Source organism: Pelodiscus sinensis, chromosome 1 (genome assembly GCF_049634645.1).
Source record: "Pelodiscus sinensis isolate JC-2024 chromosome 1, ASM4963464v1, whole genome shotgun sequence".
NCBI classification, from domain to species: domain Eukaryota; kingdom Metazoa; phylum Chordata; order Testudines; family Trionychidae; genus Pelodiscus; species Pelodiscus sinensis.
The window spans coordinates 254,149,141-254,161,598 of record NC_134711.1 but is presented as its reverse complement, the minus strand read 5'-3'; the positions used below and the strand labels follow the sequence as shown (position 1 = coordinate 254,161,598).

The 12,458-nt window shown below is 41.2% G+C and overlaps 1 protein-coding gene across 4 annotated transcripts in view; it reads left to right on the top strand.

The window, feature by feature from the left end:
- Positions 1-12,458, top strand: part of GPC5 (glypican 5) — a 955,140-nt gene that overhangs the window by 330,007 nt on the left and 612,675 nt on the right. Inside the window, exon 7 of one of the 4 annotated variants that reach the window (XM_075918827.1) lies at positions 11,486-11,866. The exons of the other annotated variants lie outside the window; for them this stretch is intronic. Coding sequence (XP_075774942.1) covers positions 11,486-11,497 — 12 coding nt within the window. The 3' untranslated portion in view covers positions 11,498-11,866. Of the gene's footprint in view, positions 1-11,485; positions 11,867-12,458 lie in introns of those variants that run through there. 4 annotated transcript variants of the gene reach the window in all.

Sequence of the window (12,458 nt, the reverse complement as noted above, 5' to 3'; positions counted from 1 at the left end):
TGAACTATTATGGAAGGTTTATTTCACAGCTAGCCACACTATTAAAACCACTTCACGAGCTCCTTGGCCAGAACAAGGTCTGGAAGTGGACTGATGCCTGTGATGTTGCATTTAACAATGCTAAACGTGCATTGCTAAATGCAGAGGTCCTGACGCATTTTGATCCATTCTTACCTTTACAGTTGGCTTGTTGTGATGCCTCCCCATATGGAGTGGGCGCGGTCTTGTCACATGTTATGCCCTCAGGAGAGGAGAAACCAATTGCTCTTGCTTCACGCACCTTAAGCACATCTGAAACTAACTATGCACAAATTGAACGTGAAGCATTGGGAATCGTTTTTGGAATTCGGAAATTTCACCAGTACCTGTTTGGACGGAAGTTTACACTTCTCACTGACCATTGACCTCTGATGGCAATTTTTGATCCACACTCAGGTATTCCACCAATGGCTGCTAGTCGTATGCAACGATGGGCATCGTGGCTTTCAGGACACACATATGAGATCAGATATCGGAAAGCCACTCTACATGGCAATGCAGATGGTCTCTCTAGGCTGCCTTTGCCAGTCAAACATCAAGATAGTGGCCAGAAGGAAATCTTTTACTTTGAGCAGGTAGAGAACAGGCCCATCACTGCTGCACAAGTTAAGAGAGCAACTCGTGTTGACCCAGTACTCTCCAAAGTAATAGAACTAGTGATGCGTGGAACATCTCTACGGAACTCTCAGGTCTCATCTGACCTTGTCCCTTACATGTCCAGGAGAACGGAGTTATCAACCCATTCGGGGTGCTTGTTGTGGGGAATGCGTGTCATTATTCCAAAAATACTGAGACAACAAATGTTAGAGCAACTGCATTCAGGTCACTGTGGAATGGTGCGCATGAAAGAAATTGCACAAAGCTATTTTTGGTGGCTTGGTTTGGACAGTGACATTGAAAAGAAGGCAAGAGCTTGTATTTCTTGCCAGGGTGTGAGGAATGCACCTCAATTGGCACCTCTGCACCCATGGGACTGGCCTGAAAAACCATGGCAACGTATTCATGTTGATTTTGCTGGCCCATTTGAAGGTAACATGTTTTTGGTGGTGGTAGATGCTCATTCCAAATGGCCAGAAGTCTGTATAATGCCTTCCACTACTGCTGAGAGTACTATCCAAAAATTACGGGGAATCTTCTGTCATTTGGGTATTCCTGAACAACTTGTGAGTGACAACGGTCCACAGTTTGTGTCTCAGGAGTTTGGAAATTTTATGAAAGCAAACGGGATCCATCACATCACTTCAGCACTGTATCACCCGGCCACAAATGGATTGGCTGAAAGGTTTGTCCAGACAATGAAACAAGCTTTGAAATCGGTTAGAGAATATTCACACGTACAAAAGAGTCTGGACACCTTCTTATTATCCTACAGAAACACTCCTCACGCTACAACCAAAGTGTCCCCGGCTTTTCTAATGATGGGACGTCAGCTACGCACGTGCTTTGATTTGCTGAAACCTTCAGAACCACGACAAATTGTGCAACGTCAGCAGGAAGGTCAAGTTATCAGGCGTGCATCCAGAGCAAAAGACCAAACCTTTAGTCCAGGACAGACAGTTTTGGCTCGGAACTATGTTCCTGGAGCTAAATGGGTCCCTGCCACTATTATTGCTCAAACAGGACCTGTTTCCTATACTGTCCGGACTGCGAAAGATCTCATCTGGCGGCGGCATGTAGATCAGTTATTGACAGGTTATTCCTGCCCCCGAGGCACATCTCCAGTTGAGTTGCCCGTCGTTCCCACTGCTGGTGAGCTACCGTGTCAAGAATCACCTGCTCCTGACTCTCCTCCTCCATCACCACCAGCAGCGAACAATAACCCCCTCCCTGAGCAGGCTGATCCAATAGCCTCACCTGTTCACACTTCAAGTTCCCAGCCCAGTGTCAGGCCTGCACCCATAACATCTTTGGGTGCGAGAACGCTGGATGTCCGCTGTAATCCACCTAGAGAAAGGAGGCCTCCTCAACGGCTGGACCTTTAGTTGAGATTAACTCACAGATGAGGCAAAATAATCCCCAGGGTTAGCTGGGAACTTGAGGCGTTCTACCCTCATTTCATAGTTAGTTTTTGTTTTCTTAAAGGGACGTTTTTATTAAGGGGGAGGAATATGTTGTATATTGGGTTGCAGATATAGATCTTGTTGTTATGGTAACTGAGTAGGTCACTGGGGTCAGCCCAGCTAGTCTGGGCTTGTTCTGGTGAGTTGTGTGCTATGCAATAAAATGGACACTTGCACCTACTCCAGCTCTCTGCCTTTCCACTGATTTCTTCCTATACTCTGAAACGCCCCACGACATAACACTGCTGTCCTGTCGATGTGTGTGCTGGGGCACAGAGCACAGCAAGGGATGAAGGAGGATGTGGGGGCAGGATGGAAGAGGGTAGGGGTTGCACTGAAGAGCATGGGACAGTGCAGGGGATCATGGAGCAGAGGGGGGATAGAATTTTATTTTGCAGAAGCTGCATTTTCCTTTACTCCCCACTTCTTTGCCTTCCTTCCCAAATAGCTATTTGGCTGCATTCTCACCCTCTCACTTTTTCTGCATTATTCCCTCAACCCTTTCTTACCCCCAAACTCCCTCTTGTATCCCTACCCCACACCGTCTCCTGCCACCAAACTCTTTTCAAGACCTTGCTCTTCTCAACCTGTCCTGCAGCCCACCTCCCACCTAGATCTTACATCCCTATCCCACTTGCTGGCAACCCTGTCCTGCACATTGAACCCCTCATTTTTGTTCCCACCCCAGAGCCTAAGGGATGGGAACAAAATCCACTAACTCTGGAACCCCAGAAAAGTAAATCTGCTCTATGGGAAGTCCTGAACATCAGTCCTCCCTGTCACTTCCCTTCACCCACTGGGGGGCTGGAACACCACAGGAGTGAGGTGTTCCCATTAGGGGCCACATCAGTGAAGGTTGGGGGTTTGGAGAGGATTTTTTTGCTTCTCATTCGAGTGGTCCCCAACTGATTTTTCTGTGGGCCAGTGACCCCCAACACAAAAATGGTTCCCCACCTCTGCCACAAATAAAGAACACACTAAAACCTTTTGTGTTGTACATAATGTTTTATTTTATTGAAAGTGAAATTTGATAAACATAGGAAAGTTAAAATGCTTAATCTGTTTAATAATTTAAATTAAACTGTTCTTCCCAGCTGCAGCACTAGCAAAATGGCTGGGGCATACTTATGTAATTAATAGGTGGTGAATTTCCATTAGCAAGTGGTAGTCCGCAGAAAGGTTTGCATTGTCCCAGGTGGGTATATGGGGCACGCAGTGGAGAGAGCCCCTTCCCCCCTCCTGGGAGAGCAGAATGGCCCAGGGCAGGAGGGTTAAATCTTAGCATGCTGCTTCAGAAAGGTTGCTGACCCCTGATGTAGTTGTGTTCAAGTCACTAGTGCATGATGAAATGCATCCTAGAATACTCAAGGAGCTGCCTGAGGACATGTCTGACTCCTTAGTAATTCTTTTTGGAAAGTCCTGGAATACAGGAGAGATTCTAGAAGACTGGAAAAGTGCAAATATAATGCCCATCTATAAAAGGAAATAAGGACAACCTGTGGAATTACAGGCCACTCAGTACCAAGAAACTTCAGTACCAAGAAAGATAATGGAATAAAGAATTAAGGAATCCATTTGCAAACATTTTGATGATAATAAGGTGTTAAGTGATGATCAGCAGGGATTTGGGAAGAATAAATTATATCAAACCAACCTGAGAGCTTTCTTTGACAGGGTAACAAGCCTTGTGAATAAGGGAAAAGTGACAGATTTGGTATATCTTGACTTCAGTAAAGGTTTTGATATTGTCTTTCATGACCTTCTCATAAGCAAACCAAGGAACTAAAACCTAGATGGAGCTACTAGAAGACTGATGCAGACTTGGCTGGAAAACCATTCCCAGAGAGTAGTAATCAATGGTACACAGTCACACTGAAATGGCATAACAAGTGGGGTCTCTGGGGAATTGTTTCTGAGTCTGCTTCTGTTCAATATCTGCATCAATTATTTAGACAATGACAAGAGGTACACTTACCAAGTCTGTGGATGATACCAAGACAGGAGGTATTGCAAGAGCTTTGGAGGATAGCATTATAATTCTAAATGATCTGGACAAACTAGAGAAATTGCCTGAAGTAAACAGGATGAAATTCAATAAGGACAAATGCAAAGTATTCCATTTAGGTAACAACAATCAGTTCTTTTTCGGGTAGTGTCCCCGTGGGTGCTCTGCTGTGGGTGTTGGGCTCATCCCAGTGCCGCAGATCAGAGATATTTAGCCGTTGTCTGCCGGACCACGTATGTGCAGCGGCCATCTTGCGGCTTTTCACGCCGTTTTCAGTCGTGCAGTCCAGCTCTGCCAGTTCCTCCTAACCGTCTTTGGGCATAGACGGAGAAACAGCTCCCTCTTGTGTCAATCCTGACAGGATCCGAGAGGGGAGAGAAAGGAGTTGTATTTAGTTTGTTAGTTGTTAGTTTACATATTGTTCTAGTTAGTTGTTAGCACATTAAAAAAATAATTAGTAGAATCTGTTAAGATGCCTGGGTCTCCAGGTTTTAAGAAGTGCTCAACTTGCAAAGATTCCATGCCCGCTTCTGATGGGCACGCATCTTGTATAAGATGCCTCAGTGAGGGACACATCCCCCAAAAGTGTTCCCATTGTTCAAAATTCATGGCCCAGGCACATTGAGACCATGAAATGTGGCTCAAAATGTTACTCTTCGACAAAGCCCTTCAGCCGCAGCCGGACCCTTCGACCATGCCGCCGCGTCACACTTCTCCAAAGGTGGCACATAAAAAGAAGACCTTGTCACTGTCCTGCTCTCTACCAGAGTGAGTACGGGGGACAAGCTGGGCATCTCAGGACTGATGGTGACCCGTAAACCAGACAAGGACAAACAGGTATGCAGTACTTCGGCACTGAGACCAGTAGTGTGTGCCACATCTCGACAAAAGTTGGTACCAATGCTGTCGGCACCCTTGGCACCGACATCCTCAGCACCGAGTCCAGCCACAACATTGGCACTGGACCCTGTTCCGGCACCGAGAGTGTCAACACTGAACATGTCTTGAGGAGTAATGGTATGAGGAGTAACGGTAGTTCGAATTAGGAGCTTTAATTTGAGCTACCTAGCCCGTGCTGCGTGTAGCCGCGGGCAGGTATTTCGAACTACCGGGCATTTAAAAATGGCGGCACCCGGGAACATGCAAATGAAGTCCGGGATATTTAAATCCCAGGCTTCATTTGCAAGTTTGAATGACTACATTAGCCACCCTAGTTCGAACTAGAGTGGCAGTGTAGACATACCCAGAGTGACATAAAAAAGTAATAGCATTAACAAAAGTTGGTTCCTTACAACACTTATAAAGGAGGCCAACCACTACAAAATGTTTAATTCCTGAAAGAGAACAGCTCGATCCTAGATGCACTGTGGTGACTATTTTTTAAAATCAAAATCTTGGCCTTAACTAAGGGAGCTATGCAGCAAGTGGTTGGGGAAACACAGCCAGAAGCTTCAACATCTGAAGAATACTTGGCACTTTGACTGAGCAAAACAGATGTGCTTGTAGGTAAGCTCTTCATATCTTGTGTCGTGACAGCTGGCTGCCTGCTTAGTGTGGATATATGCACTTTGGCACAAGCTGTGAAATTCAGAAAAGGATTTGTTTTGTATTGAGCAAATGTTTAAATTTTAACTTGCACAAAGGTTTCTCTTTTCCCTAGTGCTCTCCAACACACTCCACCTCCATCTTTATGTTTCTATCCATGGTTGCCTGCACTTTCTCAGTGTCACTCAAAATCCCACGTTGCCATTTCCGCTGCCCCTGGAGTATGTCCTCACCTCATCCTTTCATTTTCCTTCCATGCTTTGCCAATCACTTGCCTCCCCTCCACTGATCCTAGACACAACCCCTAGAAGTTACCCGGTCCTTGAGTTCCAATCCACTGCCTTCCTCAGCTTCTCTTTCACATTTTCTACCCAAATACACATCTTGTATAGAGTAGCTAGTCAATTGCATTTAAAATAATTTAAAACAGTTTAAAAATCTGCATGCTTTTTGTTCATGTGAAAACAGCTGTGTGAGATTGTGATCCAGCCTGTTACAGAATGCGGTGGGTGGGTGCGAGGAAAATAAAGGTTAAATATCAGACTTTTAGCTAGGATATGTTATTTTCAGCTTTTCAGCTAAGGAGCCACTCACTGCCACTGTATGCCGAATAAGAAATGGAGAAAATTGTTAAAGCTTATGTCAAATTCTTTGCTTAATTGTGGCAAGAGAGACCTTTTATACATTCAAATAATGAATCATCTTAAATGATAATATAATAGTAATAATGTTGGAAGTGATTTCTCAAGTCACTAAGTTCAGGTCCTGGCTTGTATCAAGGAGGATCTCTTGCTAGTCTTGGAATGTATGGAACCTTATATTAAAGACAGACTGATTGGCTGTAGTTTCCTCATTAACCAAGCTGATCTGCTCTGTACTTGACCATATCATCAAAAAGTGTTTGTTAATATCTAAGCTAAATTTGTTCTTTTTTCCACTTTGGCATCAAGTTGAAGAATCTTTTATGCATCACAAAATCCCTGTATAACTTACTGATATGTCTTACTGACTGAAAATGGTTTTATAGAAACAATGGAATTGCTAACCCGAGTCAGACCCAAGGTCAGTCTAGTCTAGTATCTTCTCTGCAAGAGGATATCCATATATATCTGGTCTCTTTCTAAATCTTAAATTCTTGGTTTCAGTCACATTCTGAGGCAACAAGTTCTGCCTATCTATTATGTGAAAAATGTCTCCTTTGTAGGTTTTGAATTTGTCACCTTTTCATTTAAGTGAATATCGCCTTCTTTTTGTAATATGTGACAGGAAGAAAAGAAATTCCCAGTTATTTCCAGTACCCCATACTTCATTTGATATTCATTGATTACTTTTTGCAAAAGGATCTTATCACTTATCTCTGACCAGAATCAGAGACAAGGAAACCACGAGTTAAGAGTTACACCTCAATCTGGCATTCGTCCTAATTCAGATGCATATGGGCATTTCCTATTACAGGAACATTTGTGGCTATACCTTCTGGCTCCAAACCACGGGAATTCATAAGTGCTGGGAGATTAGCCCATGTTCTGACCCTGGCAGAGATTCAAAAGTCCAGCAGAGACCTGGGCAGAGTAATGTGCCTCCTCAACTAAACCCAGACTTCCAAGTACCAGTAATAATGAATCTGCATTTTTCGGATTTAACCAAGCCTAAATTCTTTGCATTATAAGAACATAAGGGAACAGACCAAAGGTCCATCTAGAGCAGTATCCCGTCTGCCAACAGAGGCCAATACCAGATGCCCCAGAGGAAGGGAACGCAACAGGTAATCCTCACATGATCCCTCCCGTCACCCATTTTTTAAACAAATAAAGGATAGGAACACCATTCCTACCTATCCTGGCTAACAGCCAGTGATGGACGTGACCTCCATGAATCTATCTAGCTCTTTTTTGAACCCTGTTAAAGTCCTAGCCTTCACAACCTCCTCAGACAAGTAGTTCCACAGGTAGACTGTGCGCTGTGTGAAGAACTTCCTTTTATTTGTTTCAAACCTGCTGCCCATTAATTTCATTTGGTGGCCCCTACTTATATTATGGGAACAAATAAATAACTTTTCCTTATACACTTTCTTCACACCTCTTATAATTTTATATACCTATATCATAGTCTCCCCTTAGTCTCCTCTTTTCCAAGCTGAAAAGTCCCAGTCTTTTTAATCTGTCCTCATATTGGACCCATTCCAAATCCCTAATCATTTTAGTTGCCCTTCTCTGAACCTCTTCCAATGCTAGTATATTTTTTTTGAGATGAGGAGACCACATCAGTACACAGTATTCAAGATGTGGGCGTACCATGAATCTATATAAGGGCAATAAGATATTCTCCGTCTTATTATCTATCCCTTTTTTAATTATTCCTAACATCCTGTTTGCTTTTCTGACTGCCACTGCACACTGCATGGACGTCTTTGGAGAACTATCCACAATGACTCGAAGATCTCTTTCCTGATTAGCTGTAGCTAAATTAGCCCCCATCATAGTCTATGTATAGTTGGGGTTATTTTTTCCAATGTGCATTACTTTACATTTATCCACATTCAATTTCATTTGCCATTTTGTTGCCCAGTCACTTAGTTTTGTGAGATCTTTTTTAAGTTCTTCACAGTCTGCTTAGGTTATAACTACCTTGAGCAGTTTAGTATCATCTGCAAACTTTGCCATCTCACTGTTTACCCCTTTCTCCAGATCATTTATGAATAAGTTGAATAGGATTGGTCCTAGGACTGACCTTTAGGGAACACCATTAGTTACCCCTCTCCATTCTGAAAATTTACCATTTATTCCTACCCTTTGTTTCCTGTCTTTTAACCAGTTCTCTATCCATGAAAGGATCTTCCCTCTTATCTCATGACAACTTAATTTACATAAGAGCCTTTTGTGAAGGACCTTGTCAAAGGCTTTCTGGAAATTTGAGTACACTATATCTACTGGATCTCCCTTGTCCACTTTTTGTTGACCTCTTGAAAAGAATTCTAATAGATTAGTAAGACATGATTTCCCTTTACAGAAACCATGTTGACTTTTGCCCAACAAATTATGTTCTGAAAATTTTATTCTTTACTATTGTTTCAACTAATTTTCCTGGTATTGACATTAGACTTTCTGGTCTGTAATTGCCGGGATCGCCTCTAGAGCCCTTTTTAAATATTGGCGTTATATTAGTTATCTTCCAGTCATTGGGTACAGAAGATGTTTTTAAGGATAGGTTACAAGCCATAGTTAGTAGTTCTGCAATTTCACATTTGAGTTATTTCAGAACTCTTGGGTGAATGCCATCTGGTCCCGGTGACTTGTTACTACTAAGTTTATCAATTCATTCCAAAAACTCCTCCAATGACACTTCAATCTGTGACAATTCCTCAGATTTGTCACCTATAAAGGATGGATCAGATTTGGGAATCTCCCTAACATCCTCAGTGGAGACTGAAGCAAATAATTCATTTAGTTTCTCCACAATTACTTTATTGTCTTTAAGTACTCTTTTTGTATCTCGATTGTCCAGGGACTCCACTGCCTGTTTAGATATTGTCTTTCTACAAAAATATAAAGATTTCTTAATAATAACTTTATAAAAGCAGGAGTCGAAGAATTATTTTATAATAAGTGTGAACTTCAAGCCAAAAAAATCATGCATTTAAATGATGATAACATATCTCACAGGTACTCATTTTGTCAATCTTTGAAGAGAAATGAGAGAAAAAAAGTCTTTTGGTTAAGTTCTTGCTCTAGTCAAAGAGATGCTGGAAAATATATTTTAAAATAAATTATGGTTATAGTGATGATATACAAAAATATGTTCATAAATTCTCTGATTACAACTAATCAATTTTCAACTGCTTTCATTTTTAGCATTTGTTTTGTAAGTGCTTTGGAAATAACAATGCACATATAATACTGTATTGTATGAGCAAAAGATCTTTAGCTATCTGAAAATTTGTTAAATTAAATATAATGTATTTGATTCTTTCATCGATGCAGTCTAGCTACAGAGTTATTTTAACCTTTTCATAAATGTTGTTCAGATTGTTTAATTTTAGTAAAACAAAAGTAATGGAAAAGATGCCACTGTGGGGTAGCGTTATATGTTTATTTAATGATGAATCAATTTGTAATGTGAATGTGATTTAAATATTACAATAATTTGTTTTCCATTAACACACATATAAAGCTGAATTCCATAGTTAATTTTTTTCAGTATTGGTATTACAACCTGCTTTTAGGAAATCAGAGATTACAGATAATTTAAATGTTTTGTAACTTTTTGAAATTTGGTAAATATTGGCTGAATAATATTGAGGAACAGTTGCCGAAATCAACAAGATAATGGCTTGGACTCATAGATAAAAATCTACTTAAAATGACAAACATCTTCCCCCTTTCTCTGTTGTTGAGATTCTGTTGATAAGCCCGTTTTATTCTAGAGTTCATTGCCTTGACAGAATAATCATCCTATCTTATTAGAATCAATAAATCAAGAATAGATTACACCCCATATTCCACCAAAAGTAAAGCCAAATATGACAAAGATCTTATTAAACCACTGGTATCCTTGTTAATGCTATACCATGCATCAAGATTTATTTTAACCTTTTTATTGCTCTGTGCATATTTCACCAAAATAAAAATACTCACAGTTTATTATCATGCTCACTGCACTGTTCTTTATAATATATGGGAACATTTTATGAAACTTCACAACTGCAGCAGTGCAAATTGTTTAATTTCAACTCAAATTAATTTTAATCCTGACTGAGTTCAAGTTTGGGTGGCATTTGAAGCAGTATGGTTCAATGGCGATTTTTGTGCCCTAAAACTGCCTAGTAAAGCTTTCTGTAAGCTTGTTTCAGTATCTAGCTAACTATAAACATTCATTTGATTTATCAGGTTTTGTTTTCAATCCAGAAATGTGATGTGGTCTGATTTCTGTCTCTTAATCACAGGTCAGCAATTGTTAGAATCCTCAGATGGTTTTAGGATTTTTGTTATTCAAGTGTGGTTTCCTGCTCTTTTAAAATACTTTCAAAACAATTGTTTATTCTCAAGAAGGAAAATACATCTATTTCTTTGCTTTCCCATTACCTAGCTATATTTAGGCTTGGTCTATGCTAGGAATTTACATAGTATGAAAATCCATACCACTGAGATATACTGACTAATCCCCAGTGTAGTCTGTGTAAAGTCAACAGCAGAATTCTTCCATCAATCTAATTGCCATCTCTCAGGGAGGTAGATTATCTGCACCAATGGGTGAATCCCTCCTATCAGTGAGGCAGTGTCTTCATTAAGGTGATACAGCAGCACAGCTGTGGGGGTGCTATTGCCCAACTGTAGCTTTTTAAGTGTACACATAGCCTTAGACTTGGAATCTGATTTTGCCATTTGAAGTGCACATCGATAAGACAGAGCTGATGACATTTGGATGAAAGGAGGCTACTGCTGGGATGTGTTCAGGTTTTGCTAATAAGTTTAACAATTTAGCGATGCTTCTAGATCTCCAGTTGTTCCTGAAATCTCTGGTAGTGTTGGTGCCTAGATTGTTTTAATCTACATTGGGTACAATTAATGTAAGGCTTTGTTTTTAATTTCAGATTTGCACATTGCCTGTAACACAGCATTACTATTTCCCTCAGCTTTCCTTGCAATTCAGTCCAATTATGTTACACACTTTGCATCTTATGTTAAATTATATTTTAATCTTTATGAAACAGGGACCATGTCTTCCTATAATATGGGTTTGTACATAGCCTAGCACAATGAGCTCCCTATTTTTCACTGGAGGTTGTGGGTGCTATCACAATCTCTCTCTCTACATATAAAAATGTTTTTCCTTCCAGGTGGCAGTTTGATGTCATCACACTCTCATGCTCTCTGGCTGCGAAATGGCCAGAGAGAAGGGGGTTGGTGAGTATAGAGGGCACAGGGCACAGCCTGCTAGTAAAAAATTAAAATACTTCTTCCTTCCCACTTATTTATAAAATTCTCTTTTGGGGGAAGGAGGCAATGGGAATGTACTTGGAGGAGAGTTTGGGTGATGGGGAAGATCATCAAGGTGATTCCTTAAAACCCTCAAGCCACTTCTTTACATACTAATGTGATCATAGCAAACATAAGTGACCTAAGTGTAGGTATTTGAAAGGAAAAACATTGTTTCAAAAGCTATCCCCAAAATATTAAATCTGTACTGCTCACATAAAAACCTTACGGCTACGTCTACATTGGCCCCTATTCCGTAATAGGGATGCAAATGTAGAACTTTGGAATAGGCAAATCCGCAGGGGATTTAAATATCCCCTGCGGCATTTGCATTTTCATGGCTGCCGCTTTTTTCCGGCTTGTAGATAAGCCGGAAAAAAGCGCCAGTCTGGTCACGATCCTCCAGAAAATAAGCTCTTTTCCAGAGGATCGCGTCCAGACTGGCGCTTTTCTCTGGCTTATCTACAAGCTGGAAAAAAGCGGCAGCCATGAAAATGCAAATGCCGCGGGGAATATTTAAATCCCCTGCGGATTTGCCTATTCCAAAGTTCTACATTTGCATCCCTATTACGGAATAGGGGCCAATGTAGACGTAGCCTACCAGTCATTCATGCCACTGTGATCTCCTAACTCATTATTGTAATGCAGTGGTCACCAACTAGTAGATTTGGATCTACCAGTAGATCTTGGAGCCTCTCTCAGGTGATTCTGACTGGTTTGGCTGGGAAGCTATCAAGCGCTGGCACTTCAGTTGTTCCTCTAACCACTGTCATACTGCTCCTGCCCTCTACCGTGGAGCTGCCCCCCTTGAGCCTCCTGTTGCTGTGCAGGCTG